Source organism: Falco biarmicus, chromosome 2 (assembly GCF_023638135.1).
Source record: "Falco biarmicus isolate bFalBia1 chromosome 2, bFalBia1.pri, whole genome shotgun sequence".
NCBI lineage: Eukaryota > Metazoa > Chordata > Aves > Falconiformes > Falconidae > Falco > Falco biarmicus.
The window spans coordinates 17,988,832-18,006,336 of NC_079289.1; the positions used below are offsets into that span (position 1 = coordinate 17,988,832).

General features: G+C 39.6%; 1 protein-coding gene across 8 annotated transcripts in view; it reads right to left on the minus strand.

Annotated features, from left to right (window-relative positions):
- ALKBH8 (alkB homolog 8, tRNA methyltransferase) overlaps positions 1 to 17,505 on the minus strand; it is a 49,952-nt gene that overhangs the window by 6,088 nt on the left and 26,359 nt on the right. For all 8 annotated transcript variants that reach the window (XM_056327644.1, XM_056327643.1, XM_056327650.1 and 5 more), the window contains 3 exons: positions 9,191 to 9,297; positions 4,916 to 5,070; positions 3,871 to 4,136 (listed from right to left, as the gene is read on the minus strand). In XM_056327644.1, coding sequence (XP_056183619.1) covers positions 3,871 to 4,136; positions 4,916 to 5,070; positions 9,191 to 9,297 — 528 coding nt within the window. The remainder of the gene's footprint in view (positions 1 to 3,870; positions 4,137 to 4,915; positions 5,071 to 9,190; positions 9,298 to 17,505) is intronic.

The window sequence follows — 17,505 nt, forward strand, 5'->3', positions numbered from 1 at the left end:
ACACAAAAAAAAAAAAAAAAAAAAAAAAGACACCAGCACAGCCACAGCAAGACAGACAAATCTCCTTGGCTCCATGTGGTCTTAGTCAGGCCTTTAGCATTCCCTTCACGTAGTGTTTTGGTGTTCCACTGCATACAGCCAGGGTGTTTGTGGAAACAAAGTGCTATGTCTAAAATGTGAAGTTAATTTCTCAGTAACACAGCATCAGAACCAAGCTAAGTAATTCAGTGTTCATTCTGGTTTTGTGCTGCTGTTGCCCAGTTCCATCTGAGCTCTCTTCCCGGATCTCCCATAATTTTAATGACTCCTATTCATTGAGAGAAAAGGACAGGAAAGCTTCCTCTGCCTCACCCTCTGATCACCAAGGTACAGTGAAGTTGCTCCAGGTATACCTTTACCAATTAGTTTTACCCTTCCTGCTTTTACCTACTACTACTACAAAGTCCTTCAGATCGGAATCTGTTCTCAATCAACGTGGATCCTGTGCAACTAAAACCTACCCATTATGCAACCATACCACAGCAAAGATTCATCCTCCCTCTTTTCCACCCCCTGGCAAAATCAAACTTTTGTAGAGTTCCAGTGGATCCCAGTTTGGCACAGTAATACAGAAAACAGATGCACATCTTGCACCAAAAGGGCGCCTTACAAGGTCATGTGAAACACAAGCTATGTTATTACCTTAGAATGACATACACCGCATGAACAGGCCTATCTGTATTAAAGTAAACTATCTGGGCTTCTGCATTGCCATAATTTTTCTTTCTATCATCAGTATTCTAGCAAGGAGTCATTTCTTGATAAATAAATAAAAATATATCTACCCAATAGCATTTTCAGTTGTTTGTAACCGGATTTCCCACCAGTTTATCAGTTCAATTAAAAATGTAAACCACAAAATTCAAAGGCTTCAGTATCTTTCCCTCACACCCTAGCCCTGTGAGAATGCTGAATGTTCCTGTGGGATTTACACATCACCACACCTACCTGAACACTGGAAACTGGAAGACAGAGCTAAAGCTCATAAAAATTGATGAGATACCTTGCTATGATGTCAACTGGTTCTGGAATGAAACCCTTGTGGCGATGGGGGGAATGGGTAAGGCTGAAACGTAGCATTCTGTAATAATAAAACCCCTGCTTACAGATATGGATATTAAACTTGAAAGCACTTAAACTATTAAAATAATTCCCCCAAATGAGGTTGCATGGGGAGGGGACTGTGTTAAAAGAACCCTAAAACCATTTATCTATTTGCATTCATTCAAACAAAAAAGCTGTGTAAGACAGAAAAAGTAATCTGAAACTTTATTAAATTCAATCTTTGCCCCATCTTTGTCTTAACTACATCAGACAGGGATTCCACCTTTCACTCAAACATTCTTAATCTGAATTTGACACGGAATTGCTGCTCTTCCACCATGTCAGAATAACGCAGCTATTACTGCACTGTCATTTTCACTCAGCATAGCTGGACACATGCATTTCCTTGTCACATGGTATTTGAGTAGATAAGACTATAAGTAATAATCCAAAGAAAATGAAACAAATACAATAGCACAGGCCACAGCGGAAACATTTTCAGACAGCGCTTGAAGATTAAAACCATCAAGAGAGCTGCCTTAGCTTTGATCTACCATTAGCACTGCTAGTTAAAGTACCCTACCTAAATACATACAGTAACCTTCACAGCACATTGCTTGCTTCATGTTTTCAGTATTTGAGTCAAAACACTCCAAGCTACATAGCTGTACTAATAGTGCTCTACCCAGCCCCTAAATAACTCCCAGTTTCACAGCAATGCTTTATTGCTTCTTTCCCAATGGGACCTAGGCTACGAGCTCTAGTGCACTGTGCATGAAAACTTATCCAGAGTCACAGCAATTGCTGTGAAGGGCAGCAACTGATTAAGTTTATGCCTGGATTTTATGCCCCCAAGTCAAAAGGAGTAAATAAGAGATGAAGCTGATGCCCTGCAATGTACTTGTAAGTGAAGCATATTCTGTAACCCCTCACCCTCAGCTCCATGCCCAACCAACAGTAAATGGAAGTAACACAGTAGTCTTTTTGAGATACCTTGTCAAAAGTTTTTTAAAAATCTGTAAACACAATATACACCAGTTTTTCTTTAACCACACTTCGGCTGACACAGAAAAAAAAATACAGTAGAAAGAAGGAGTCACATCCATCCTCCTGAGACTCTGTGTTGCCTTGCAGATGAAAATAAGCAAACTCAAAGTCTAGAGTTCTCCAACCAAGAACAACTAGTTGTCACCAATAGAAAACAAAATGTCAAGGGAGGCCTACTGAATGAAGCAACTCCCAGATTCTGTTTTTCAAGTGTTTCAACTGCTTCTTTAAAAGTTTCCTCCCTTTCACTGTTATTTTTCACATTTTGGATTTCTCCTGCAGGTACATATGAAATGAGATAACTCCCAAAGTAACAGAGGAGAGGGGCTGGCTTTCATTTGACTGCCAATAGATACGAAATCTTTCCCTTAGTCAGTTAACTGTGGGGTCCAGCAAAATGACTGGTGGTGGCAAGTTCTGAATAGTGTCTTGCAGAGGTTTTGCCTTAGAAGTCTACCACAAACATACACAACAGGCATTTACCAAATTCATTCCAGGACCAGGTGACCTTCATGGTACCCTGATAAACTATTCTCCTCTCTAGTCAGGTTTGTCAATTTTTCTTACCAGAGTCAGAAGTGAAAGACTGAAACATACAGAACATTAATAATTGTATTCAGGCTACAGCAGTCAGGCATAAAGATGTCGACTTATAAATCAGTTGATCCTGTTCTAGCTTATAAGAACAGTAATGGAAATAAATCCATTACTAATACAGACAGGGCTGTAAATAACTTTTATTTTATAGCTGAATATAAATAGCAAGACAGAAACTCCTGAAACAGACAAACAAGTCTGACTTTTATTATTAATAATGAATGCTTTGCCTTAGAAGTTTTCAAGCTGGATGGATTTCAGTGTTTCACAATACAAGTACATCAGACAACCCTAGAACAGGGAGAACAGATAGCACAATGCACACCCCTCTAAGATTTCTTCTGAGTAAAAATAACAGGAAGTTTAACCCTTTCAAAAACGTCTTTGAAATATCTGCAATAAAAACTATCTCTTGGTTCATACTTGCATGTGCTTCATGTCCCCCTGACAGGAAGGGAAAGAAGTAAAGCTGGGCTAAGTGCAGACTGTGAGACAGGAAAAGTGACGAGAACATCAGCAAGAATGATGTCAGAACTGTCTAAAAGTAAAGAAAAAGGGAGTGAGGGAAAGGCCAGAAATCTGTGCTGAAGCTGAGGCTCCCCCAAGAATTTTGTTGGCATATTTACTGAGCCTATGCACAGAGCCAGGGGTGGGACAGCCAAACGTGACATCATTCACAAATAAGTCATACCACCAGGGCAAAGGGAACTGAAGAGGATATATGAAAAGTAGTGGTGCCTGTGGAGATTTCAAGGACATGTACATTGCATTCCCCACCCACCAGCCAAATGAAAAACTTGTTGGAAGTATTCAAACTGCCCACCATTTTTCCTTTTAATAAACTTATTCAACAACAACAACGGCAAAAGCATCCATTACAATTTTTCAATCCACTGCACCCATTACTATTTTTTTATTACCATTATTTTGACTTGCAAAACACAAGTGGCTTTGGAAAAGTAAAAGGTAATACACATAGTGAACAGAGGTGGAAACCTAACACAATTGGTAATTGATCTTGGATCAGGAAGCAGCTTTCTGTTCTTTGCTCTCTTCCCACAGCTGAAGCTCTAACATGCTACAACTTCACAATGGAATAAACACTAGTGCCAATGAAAACAAATGACAGTAGCTACTACTTACCATGTACAAATCCTTGTTGATGCCTAGGTATTTCCCATTGCCACAACCAACATCAGCCACTATCGACCCTTTTGGTAGGGACCTGAGAAACTCAACAATTCGGGGCCATGGGCTGTGCCTGGTACTGCTGAAGTGGGTGGCAATCTCTTCATACACCTTGTGTACATATTCTTGCTCCAGCTTCAAGGCCTCCATCTGACTGTGGGGAAATGAAGGTTGTTCCTGCCTTTGCTGTCCTTTCTGGCTGTCACAGACAGATGGGTAAACTAGATATAGCAACAGATACACAAAAATTAAATATGTTTAAAGTAATTCCTTGTTGGTTAAATTTAGCCAAATAAAATAAAACCCGGAATATTAACATGCAGAAACTGCTTCATTCCTCCTGCTATGACCTTAAAACAAGCAACCTGCCCATGTGTACCAGAGGCTGTTCACAGTGATCATTCATCCTGCTGTGTTAAAGAGGTTTATGTTTTTAAAACTGAGACAGTACCCCTAATATCAAAGATCATGACATCACAGCAATTCAACCTCTGAAATTCTGTTCTGAGGACATAAATGGACTTCAATTACATGTAAACATTGAGCCACCTATTATTACTATCCGTACTGCCCTAAGGCACTTACACGGCTCTATCACTGCAGATCTGACTGCTTCTGCTTCTCTAATGCACTTTTTTTCCACAATGTTACATCCCCTTCAAATAAAAAAACAACCAAAACTGACAGGAACCTGACAAACAGTAGCTATTTCTATTCTATTCTATTACTTCAGCACTTGTGGTCCCAATGAAATCCAAGGTTCTAGATTACTTGCCTGGCTCTGGAGCAAGCCAAATGCCTTCCTGTACCGAGAAGCTCTAGCAACCACATGGATGCAGCCAATTCAAGCCATATAGCATGCCTGACCCAGAGTCATTCAGGGACAGTTAGCAGGACTGCCAAGACTACCCAAAAGAATAAACCAGTTTGCTCAAAAAAACCACTTATGTATTGACAATAAATAGCAACTTTAACTTATACATCACCTCAAGGAACTTACTGCAGTTGCAAGGGCTCCTCCTCACTTTCCTGAATGTAAATGAGGTCCTTGTTTCCCTTCGGTTTAGTGTTAAATCTCCAACATCAGCAGTGATTTTTCTAACTTTTTGCCCAAGCTCAGATGCTTGAATGACATCATATTTCCGGGGTGTAATCCTAAAACAAAGTAACACAAAATAGAAGAATAATTCAATTTGCATCAGAAAAAAAGCAGAAATCCATCTTTATAAGAAAGCAATTCTTCCATACTGTGACAAACATGATTACAACATGCTATTTAATGTACTGCAGCTTCTCAGTTCTCAACTTATTCAATTTCAGAGAAAAAAAAAACCAGAGCTGACACAAACTAATGATGTTAATTAAAGTGTTATTTAATTGCAAGGAATTATATTTCCCTTCCATAAAGTTTGATTGTTTATTTTTCTAGGACTTATATTTTAAAATATATTTATTTTATATAAATAAATACATTTCTTAAAGATAAAATACACTACTAAAAATGGTGGCTATAGGTATAAAAGCATAGAATTGGCTGAGCTTTACATTAGCAAGTTGAAGTTTCCAGTTACAAAGGGGCCTGTCCAATGAATTCTGCTTTGCAACATAATTGCTCTTCTCTTTATTGACAACAGAATATGTAACTATGTAGCATTGAGAAAATTGCTGAAGTGCCTGAAGGGAGAAACTGCTGCACATCTTTTCTTGACAAAGATCTATCAAGTAAGGTAACTGGGAACAGAGCTTAAGATAATTCTGGATTTTGCAAGGATTTTAATTGAACACAAAAACATTTTGCAAGGAGAAAACTTCATAAAATTAGAGTGATGTGGAACTTAATTGGGGTGACAAAAGTTTCAAATAATTTTATGAAGCAGTTCACATTACAAAAAAGTACGACAACCAAGAATTTTTAAAAGCTCTACAAATGGATCTCTCTCAAAGCTGAGAAGAGGAAAATGAGAAAGTAAAATGTGAAACAACATAAGAGAAACAGCTGCACCCACATGTCGTTTCCCATCACTTGCACATGGGAAAAAGTGGATACTCTTGGAACAAACTGGAAACTCTTCAGGGAAATCGCTTAGCACTTCAAAGCTGTTACTGTCACACTGAAATGGTTCCTGAACTAAAGCCATCAAGGAGATTAATGCAAATGTTTCCACAAGAATAAAAAATTAAAATAAAATAATAAAAACCACCAACCTAACATAGAACCAACCAAAATCAAAAAATCTCTAAGGAATTGGCCACTCAAGTGAAGCCCCTTCAGAGCTGCTGACTTCAAAGTACTTGACTCCCAGCAGGACAAAGTCTCAGGATAAAACTGACTTCCATACTGGTTAGCTGAGCTTAATCATTGTAGGTTGAGCCAAAAGTGGGGGGAAAAAAAGTGTCTTACATTTTTTAATAAAGCAGAGCATTCGGTTTCACCTTAAGTTTGCTCTGGGACTTTTTTGTAGGTCACATCAAACTTCTGACTAGTGCCTGTACTTAACCACAACGAATGATCCAGATGCCAAGAAGGCAGCTTGCTGCCTAATATTTCTGTACTTTGCTATACGGCATCTTTCCTACCACAGGGAAGTTGATCTCTAACCCAGTCACAGGGAAAAAGAGTCCAGGTCTCTTCTGCCTAGAAATCAGGAAGCAGCACATTGACACTCCACCCAGATACTGCAAAAAGGAGACATCTCCTTAGGGCAGCCATGGAAAGGAGGGAATCTAATAAAGAACTGCCTTATTCACAGCAGATGGCTATGATGAAATCATCAGCTGATGATTCCGAAGACTCCCTGGACAGGAGAGCTTCAAATTCCAAGTCTGCAGATTTTCTATTTGATTATCTTTTGTATCTGTAGCAATAAGCTAAGCGTATCAGCTAATATGTTCAGAAATAAGTCTTCTTTTTCAAGTTCTAGTTTCAACCTACATAATTTCCTTTTGCTGACATTACAAGCAAAACTCTAGATAAAGGCTGGGCTAAAAACAGTGTTCCCAATGTAAAAAATAAAATGCTGCACATTCTCTTGCTTGACACAGAGTTATTTACTACTGTAGTGTCAGGAATGGTGTTTTGCCAGATTACACAACCAAAACCAAACCTCATCAGAAAAGCTGTAATTTTACTTTCACCTATGAGACAAGAAGAGCACGTATCTTTTACTATCTTTGATGACACTGTACAGTTTATTTCTTAACCATATGTTTCTCTTTCAGAGTGAACAGAACAAAAAGCCTTTTCCTGTGCACTTTCTTGACAGGGTCAAAATGAAGTCTCTTAATTCCCTTGGCATCCAAATATACACAATGAAAACACTTCCTGAATAATTCCAAAGCTGAACCTTTTGCTCTCTAATTTAACTTAGGAATAGATAAAAGGCATCACAGATGATCTTAAATACATCCTGACATTATGTATGCAAGTGAATTAACTACACTTGCTCACTGGATGATTAATCTTGACTACAATACTATGCTCCACTAACATGATGGAAAGCTTACTGCAGCTGAGTATCTTGACCCGCTAGTGCCTTTAAAAATATACAGGAAAACTATTTTTAGGAAAAGTGGACAAGCACCAGGACAGGAATAACTTACACATGAGTAGAAACATCTAGAATCTTCATTTTAGATGTAGTTTGTCATCAGTTCTTGAAAGACAACCACCATTTGAAGACACAAGTGAGTTAAGTAATAATTACATTCCATTTCTTAGTAGGCAGGTACACTACCCCAGTTTGGATGTCTGCTAGCAATTACTGCAAGTGCCCTGCATGCAACCTGCCCCCTCCTGGGAGTTTGACTACCCAGGGCCAGCTTGGGAAAAGCAGAGCTGATGGCCTCAGAAAAAGCTGTCATAAAGACAGCCAAAAGCCTCAGCAAGGGCCACCTCTCGTCCCCTGGGAGCTACTTTTAAACAGAGGCTGTCTCACAGGGCCTTGCCCCAGCTACAGCCCCACATGCATCCCCAGCTCTGTCTGCACAGCCACTGCCCCGCTGATGCGGGTGAATGCACCCCAACCTGGCCTCAGCCCAGCCCCATGGAGCTGCCTGATCCCAGCACTGGCGACTGCCCCCCAGCTCCCCTGGCCAGCAACGTCACTGACATGGAAACTGCACTATGTTCTCAGTGTTGCAGATATTCTTTCCAAATAATAACTGACAGTGTTTGACGGGACAGAATAAGAAGCTTGTAACACTGGTATCTGTGTTCAGTCTTGTATACCAAAGGACTTAGCTGCCCTGGGCTTCTATAACAATGCACATCAGAAGTACCAGCTGCTTTTTATAACTATTTAATTTAATGAGGGAATATACAGGTGGTGTAAGCATTCCATAACAATGAACAATGTAAAGGTCATTGGGGAGTGTATATTCACCCTTCTTCATAATACAAATTAACCAGTAAAATTAAAAGGCAAAAAATCTTGTGGCAAGAAAAGGATTTGATGTTTAATTTATACAGAATGTAATTACTGTCTCCAATTGACTATTGTAACCAGTGACGGCTTGGGTCAAAGCAAGAAATGTTTACCATGGGCATTTCTGTCCAATATGAGAGTTTCCATATTCTGCGGAAGTGCACTACTGTCACTCTCAGAGCTTGCCAAGATTTTAGCCTTCTTACCAATTTCAGTGCTCCTATTGTAAGTATCTCCCAGCAGTGCATGACTTAAAAAGCACATATTTAAACTCTGCAATAAGCAAAGCCTCAAAAGACATATTTCAAGATATCTCTTTTCCAGGATCCCAAACCTGCTCAGTACAATACAGCCTTATCACTAGTTACAGTGTCCCTAAAGCAGCTGGGAAGAGCTCAGGAAGACTCCCCTTTGCCACCCTCATGCCCTCTGTGAAGGGGAATTCAGTCTCTTAAACCAGCCCTTCGCATATGTGATCCAAAGGGAAAAGCGGCGAGTTAAAAAGAGAAAGAAAATGGTGAAGCTAATTGTACTACAATCAATTCTTCACCACCTCAGAATCATTGAGGATTTTCACACCACAGATGTAAGCAAGAACAATTTCCAAGCTAAGCTTCACTTGTGACAGCAGTAGGAAACTGCAGCTCAGGCACTGGCAATTAGCTTCCTAAAATTCCCAGTTTCTTCAGTTTTAACCTGAGCAGTATCTGACCAGAGGAGCGAATTTGTATATCAATTATAGAACTTGGTTTCTCTCAGACTAATTTTAAACACAGAATGTCATTAACAAAGCAAAAAAACAACATATATTATTCTTCTGTTATCAGCAGTTCAGGGACTCTTACACATACCCATGTGTCCACAGGTATCTGGATTCTCCAGCCATCACCAATAAACTGCATCGGGGCAGCATAACTGCCACTGTATGGCCATCAGGGTGTTTGAAATCCATTACAATCTAAAAAGAAACAAAACCAGCCACCATGAAAGAGCATGACTTACAGAGCTTCATATACATGCCAGGCATTCTCAAGTCATAGCTTTATTTGCCTTTTCAATGTGTTCATCAGAACATTGTCATGAAACACATACATTATTTCCTAGGGATGCAAAAGCCTCTAAGTCTCTGTCCTTAAGATCTCTCCTTTTCAGCACTGTATTCGAAAGTCTGAGGCAGTCACACATATATGTGTATATATAATTAAATTACTAAAAATATTTTTTTTTCTTTTTACAATAATAACTTTCTTCGTGAGAACACAGTAGCACCATTTAACCTCTGTGTGTACCTGTGAGGTAGAAAAGAATTACTATCCCTCAACTAAAGGCAACTGCACAAGAGTAGAAGAGGGCTCACCTGCTGTAATTCAGGCATCCGAAAGTTAGGTATCTGGGCTATGGCAGTCAGCTACTGCCTTTTTGTGAAGTCTATGCAGAGAGAGACAAGTATCTCCACAGAGTGATTCATCCTAGTCTAAAAAAAAAGAACTAGGTGATGTGGAATGACCCTATGCCCTCTAGAAATGTCTATCCATTCACAGCAGATTGAGCAGAGCAGTTAAGTCAGAGTTAGATACATAACATTTACATAACCAGCATCAGGTGAGAGAAATAATTTCCAACCTGCCTACATTCTTGGAGGTTTGCAGCACAAGCACATGCGGTCTCCCAAGATCCTAACTAACATGCCAGCTCCCAGACCATCCTTTTTATTATTTGCCACCTGGCTTCTAGCCATGGCAATATATAGAGGTAAAGCTTTCAGCTTTATTCCAATTTCACAGCCCAGATGGCAGTGCTACATTTTGCTTCTGCTTGGGCTAGGAATGTTATCCTTTTACATTTCCCAAGCGAGAGAAACTCCTGCTGTGGAAAATAAGGAGCAGGTCATTTAAACAAGCCAAATGAGTTACAGCAGGCTTACCAAAAAAGAGAAGTGGTCAAAAACTATCTAAGTCGGTGGTTCCAGCTACACTGCAGAATTAGCACGATGGAAGTGCTGCCACTTGATTTGTAATCTACTAAGTACGCAATTTAAAAGCATACTTACTACAGTATGCCAGATTGAAACAAATTAAGCAGTTTTGCTTCTGCATACAGATGCATTTAACAAAGAGAAAACAGTGGTGCAATGATCAGTCATTCAGCACAAAAAAACCAGCAAGACAGAGACTGAGTAAGTAAGACTTTTAAACACTAAAAGTTACCACTTACAACATTTACTATTTAATGTTGTGCACAGCAGAGCAAACTAAAATGGCATTTACGTTTTTAGGAAAATTTATTTACGCGGTAGTACCACCCACAAAGAGTGACACAGCTTTTCCTGTTGAACTAACTAAATTTAAGGCAAGAAATGATGGGTGAAACAGTAGGGCTGAAAGGGGAAGAGAGAGATGAGGGAACAGGAATAAAGCCTGATTAATGATTATGAAACATTTAAACTGCTACACAAATAGAGGAATGGCAGCTAATGTACTCCTTCCCTTGCACTTCGCAATTTCTTTTAGGTATCTTCCAAGAAGCATGGGGTGAAGAAGGAGAAAACACAGAGGCTTTATAGATCTGATGGGGAAGCTGTCCCATAAAGCATGACTAGGTGCAAGCCTCTGTAAAAAGATGTAGCTATCTGGCAAGGCAAAGATACCAGGGGATAACTAATCAGGACCAGCAAGTAAGGAAAGGAAAAGCATGTAAAGAAGTTGGGGGGGAGGTGGGGGTGTGCAGTGTGTGTGAGAAGTGGTTGGGTGACGTGTGGAATATCTCAGCCTGTCATTTGCACCTCTGGCCTACTGCTGTTGGGGGACAGGTGTGAGAGGACAAGATAAAGTCTGGGATCTTCAGAAGTATGGCAGAAAAAACTCAACATGAGACTACCCAGATTCCTTCCTAGAGGCTCAGTTACCCCACTGCCCTCTTTCTGGGTCTATCGGAGATGATGTTCAAGAGCTGCACTTTCTCCAAGAGTCAATGAGGAGGCATCTACGGTGTTCCCTACGCTTCCAGTTCCCATCTCCCTCCAGGGCCTGAAAGAGGACCTTGCTCCCTTTTATTTCTGTGCAGCAGGCTGGGGATTCTATATGAAGCAGCAGGAAACAGTTCCTCCAGCTCTCTGCCTTCTCTGTTGCTTTACTTCATGCATCTCCAGTTCCTTTTCCCCCACCAACTGTATGGCTCCAAAGTCTCCTCACAGAAGATGCTCTTCAAATGCTGTACTGTTAACAACTGTGCATCCAAACCAGCAGCGGTTCAGAGCGATCTATAACAGATAGCACACTGGGAATGACAGGCCATGAAACTATCCTGGTAGCTGGATTTTCAGGCAAAACTAGCAGGAAAATAGACAGTAAAAGAGAAGAGCGTGTCCTCCCTGGCTGAATTTCAGCTACGCTAGGCCAACAAGCAATATGTGAAATAATTTCTGATGGTGCAGAATTTGAGACTGAAAAGCAGGACATTATCTATGTAACATCTGTCAAGTCTAGTCCTCACCAGCACAGGATCCCAGCCCTATCCCTGCTCCCTGCTTTCCTGGGGAGGAAAAGCTTCTGTACTATGATCTCACACTGTGTGGTTGCTTCCCTTCTAAATACATTTCATCCTTATGACAAGCCGTGATAATTTAGGGAGGAAAATATAAATAAAGGATTAATTTACTTGCAATGGGCAATGTCATTAAGTAATTAGCAATAATGAGAAGAGTCAAAAATCCAAATCCAAAAGTGACTTCTGCTTATGAAGCAGGGAACCCCAGCTAGAATATATTAAAATTTTGCAGTTTATCTGTTTATCTATTAACAACAAATCTGACATTGCAATTCAGACAATCAAATGTGAAGAACCCACTGTGAACACCTTAAGAAAATTAGCACAATTCCCACATTTTATTCCTTTATCTATAATAACTGCACTTGATTGCTTAAAAAAAAAAAAGCAAGCAAGAATACTTCTATCCCTTGTTTACAGTACAGTAAGAACATTTAACCCAGAAAGGTTTTTGAAGAACTCGGCTCTTATCTCTGACAAGCCTATTTCTGACTGAAGTAGATAACATTCCCACACTCCTATATGTGTCTTTATTCTGGGAGAACATTCTAAATTGTCACTGTCACACACACACACACACAAGATTAACGCATTTGGTCCTCTTTTTAATTTACTAAGGATTCACAATCAATAAAGCAACTCTGCCACTGCTGAATCTATCTGCTTCATGACAGCTTTGCTCCACAGAAGCTATTTCCAATTACTATTTTCGTTTTTACCCTTTTTCTTTTAGATGGCAGTCAATAAAGATCAAATTTCCAGCTAGCCCACAGCACATCATTCAGGGATTACATTCAAAAAATAAAGATAGCAGATGCTTTCATCTTCTACAGCTTCCACCTTCTTTATTTGTACTATGGAAAAAGTGTCTCTATACCAAAAAAACTTAAAAGAAACAAGCATCTAGTAATACCTACTTGTGGTTTTAAATAACTTGTGATGCCAGGTTATTTGAGAGCATTCATAATGAAGGAGCATATGAAGCAGTAAACAGCTTTCAAGGATGGGTAAACATCAAAGCAAAGGGACACCCACATGACAAATATTGCTCCTGTGGCATAAAACACAGCTAGATGCAAAACCCAGAAGAGAATCCAAAGAAAAGAAAAAGGGAAGACAGTATGGGGTTTTTAACTCCTCAGGAATGAGAAGTCTGCACCACCTGTCAATGCAATGGTACTGCACTTCATGAAAGAGCAGGAGGATCAAGGTGAACGACCAGTCTATCAAATAAGTAATGATCCAAAAGCAAAACAGAAATAATGCAACAGGGCTATAAGGCCAATGTCAATAAGGATTTCACTGCTACAGTATGAAACACCACCTTTCTAAGCTTTGTCTCTGATGCAATTTGTATTTGATGTTAATAGACCACCTTAGACAAAACATACTCTAAAGCTAAAAAAAACCCACAGTGTGCAACGTCTCTGACATTATTTACTGAATTTACAGAGAGAAAATACACATTATCAACCTACAGTTTGCCACATGTGAAACAGATGAAAAAGAATGCCTACTTCAAAGGCAGCGGAGAGGTTTAAAGCCCACATGCAGAGCTTGAACAACAGTGGGGCTCCATCACAGGACTGAGGCAATCAATTAATAATACACAGTGCCTTTCACTGCAAAAAACATTCTACATTCCAAAATTTGGACCTCAGAAAAATGCTGGATTTTAACGGGAAAGAGAATGGGATTATCTTCTCCGAATAATCCAAGTCATAGGAAATCTATCTTATGTAACCTACGCTGATATTTACATCCTGTATCACGGTCTCTAGCCATACTTCAGAAAATGAGTGCAATGCTGACAATCATGATGATGAAATATTTCAGCACTGCCTACCTCAAAAACCTTTCAGTACATGCATAGGCCTGCCCTATATCAGATTTACTCCAAAGCATATATCACCTCTTGCTAAGCCTGTTTATCTGCTTACACAATATCGTGATGGCTAGTCAAATGCTTAATATACTTACTAGGTTTTCTTTCTTCAAAAATTGTATTCTGTTTTCTATCCATGCAATGCACTATTATCTTCCTAAATTTTCTGTGTCATTTTTAAGTATCTATATATTTCTTCCTCTTAATTGCAGTCTAGCATATGAAAGCTTAAAACCTATTTCAGTATATGGACAATACTTCCATCTTTTCTCTCTGAGGTCTCACCTTGTTGTGATTTTCTTGGTAACTCCGAAGAGGAGAGTGCATCCACTGAACACCACACCAGTATCTCTCTAGCTATTATGTATGCTAATGACTCAATTATACAAATTCTTATGTTGTGTGTACTCTGTGCACAAGAAGAAGAAAACTACTGCAATTACCAAGCTAAGTCCTCTTGGGTGAAGGAGCTTCCAATCCTTTGCAGGCCTTGTAGCTGGCTGGAATATACAGCTAGCTGCAATATACACCATTCCCCTTTTGTACCTGGGGATGCATCTCTTGAGGTTCACCAATGCTAAGTTATCAGTCACTCCACTATCTGGATGCCGGCTCCTTACAGTATCCAACAAGGCAGCTGCTCTACCCAGCTTCAGCAGAGGTTGGGATGCTGGTGACGCTTCTGGAAGCATCACACCAACTTCTGACTGCCGCTGTTCCCACTCCAAGGGCTCTTCCTGTTGCTACAAAATTTTATGGTTCACTTATACATCTTCTCAAGCTGACTGACCCTCCTTTGTTTCAAAAGCCTCTTTGTAAATCCAGGGTTACTGTTTAATCTTGCTGATTGAACAGCCAGACTAAAAGGAAGAACAGAACAAACCTAATCAATTAAAGACTACCTATCAAATATTCAAGTTTCTGCTAATTCTAAAAGTATCAAGTTTCTTTTGTACGTCAGGACATTACCTGTGGCCTTTGTACCTTCCCAGATCACTACCTGTGTAAAAACTCAATGTTGAATATCAGACTTTCGAACCCTGCAGTAAAAAGCAATAGTCACATTACCACTGCTTCCTCCTCTTGTCACCACAGGTATGAATTTTTCTTTTCCAGAAAAGGCTATCCAATCCCAGCATATGACCTTGATGTTCTTTTGTGAATCCAGAGACAAAGACTCAGTCAAGTTCTCAACAACATCCAGTTTATTCAATTTTGCTAACATTCCATTTTCATCCTTTAATAAATTGCCTCCCTAACTCTTAGCTTAAAATCTTTTCGGACACAGAATGCAAGAGGCTAATGCTGTTAGTCTTCATTTAATTTTTTTTTTTATTGACTTAGCCTCCTCTGCAATATTTTCCATTCTTTCAGTCATATTTCTTCCCTCACATCTGTGTGTACTGCTACACTGACATACAGGGAACTGCATCCACCTACACCAGGGCAGAACATGCAACATGCCCTAAATCCATGAAATCATTCATTTTCCTTTCCAAAGGAAAGGAAACTTCCAAAATTTTGCAGAACTTGCTCTCTAACAGAGTACAGTTCAGTGGAAGAACACAAGAAGACTCTTACACATCCTGATCCTAGTGGCCTCCAGAGGGCTCAATCTATTCAAGATATGAACCCCAGACATCACAAGAAAGCACTTCTGCATCCTCAAACACATCTCTTCTGACTTGCACTTAATATATTAGTCTATGTCCTGAAAGCAAATAATCCATGTTTAGATGTCTAATGCTGTATCAAACATGATCTGACATTTACAGGAATCTGGCACGCACATCTACGTACATGGTGTTGTGGCGTATCTGTAATTCTTTCACACATTAACAACTTGCAAGTTCAAGAAATTTGCAATATTTAAGTAGAAAAGGAAACACTTCAGCGTTCAAAAAAAGTGTATCACCTCTTTAAATCATTTATCATTTACAAATATCTGTGGAAACACACATGTTTATCAGTTATTTCCATGTTACCAAGATTGCAGACACCTGCACCAGGACTCTCTTCAGCCATAATTTTATTTCCGTGCCATCCTACCTGTATATTTATCATCCTGTCATTGACGACTGTAAGCTTTAATTGCAAGTTTTCTACAACAGAAGTGGTGTAAGGGACTGTGAATAAGGCCTCCACATAACACAAACAATAATTGATACAGGACAAACCAGGCCTTCGTTGAGTAACACCGCCAAACATGGAATAAAACACCTATGGTCACCACATCCGTTTACAGGAAAGACAACCTGGAACGCTGACACTCAGGGTATATGCTCACACCATGTACTAGTGGGGCACAGACCCACCAGCTGTTGTATAACAGCCCAAGTCCTTACACGTTCTGGGTATTTCAAGACATAGGTAAAATATGCTGCACGTTCATTATCCTGTATGGTGGAAAACTGTCTGCCCTCACCCTCTACAAACACTGGGGTTGTTCGTCAGACCTTAATCTCCTCTGCGAGTCTCAGCTTTCTGCTTATAATGCTTATAACGCTGTACAGAAATCCAAGCTAACTCTAAGTCATAGGGTGGGAATAGTCAATTCAGTTCAAGATTAAGACATCTACATTTGGGCATGGATTTTTAAGACTCCTATTAGGGAACTGAAACCTGTGAAACCAGACACTAGATGACTAGTTCAGTGTGAGCTGAATCACCCCCTAGGCTGGACTGACTCAACCCCCATTGATTATAAAAAAGCTCAGGCATGCAGGGCACACAGACTTGTAAACACTAAAATTTCAGTATCTTAATCCTGAACTGAATGCCACTGACACCAAGTTATTTAGTAAGGCACCCCAAGTATGGATTCAGCAGATGCATCAACTCTGTTTAAAACAGTCCTGCCTTAATTAAAACCTCTTCCTGCATTATCATCACTATAATCTTGCCCTCTATGTACTGAGAGAGGAGTACGGAAACAGTCCAGTGCCAAGTATCTGTAATTCAAAAGGATGAAATGTTGATTTTACTCAGTTTGAGTTTGAAACAAACCTCAACCAGCCCTTCTCACAACTCCCTGTAACAACCATCTCAGAGACCATTACAGTACCAGAGAATTGCCAGACTGTAAGACATGCAAATTGTGCCTGCCCAAACATTCTTGCATCATACCTCACAAGAGCTGACAAGACACAGTTCATAAATCTATTACTACAGAAACTACCACATGGCCTGTTTCTTAATTCTCTACATCTTCACTGTAAAAGGAAAATCTACTGAGGAACAAAGATCTGTGCATGAATTCACAGAAATGCCTTAAATACATAAGAAAAAGTCATTCCTTAGCAGATAAAAGCATATATCTCGCTCTCAAAAAAAAAAAAAAAGAAGGAAAAAAAAAAGGAAAACAAACACAAAAAAACCAACCAAACAAAGAAGGAACAAAAGCCATCTTCTTGGTTAATGACATCTCCTAGAGCCATGAAGTGTAATTCAAAATACAGCATGACACAAAGATCCCTTTGTAATCATTTGAAGAAAACCACTTTATCAACCCATGCAATTGCTATGCTTCACCCCACAGGAGCATCACACATCTGATGTATATGTATTATTTTAAAGAAGGTAAAACAATCAAATAGGAAAAACACATTTTGAAGTTTAAATAGGTGGTACTCCAACAATGCTTATCTTCACCACAAGCAACCTCATCTTTTTCTTCTCTCACTCCCTCAATCTGCTTCATTAGCCCAGTAAGTGTCTTCACATAATGCAGCCAAA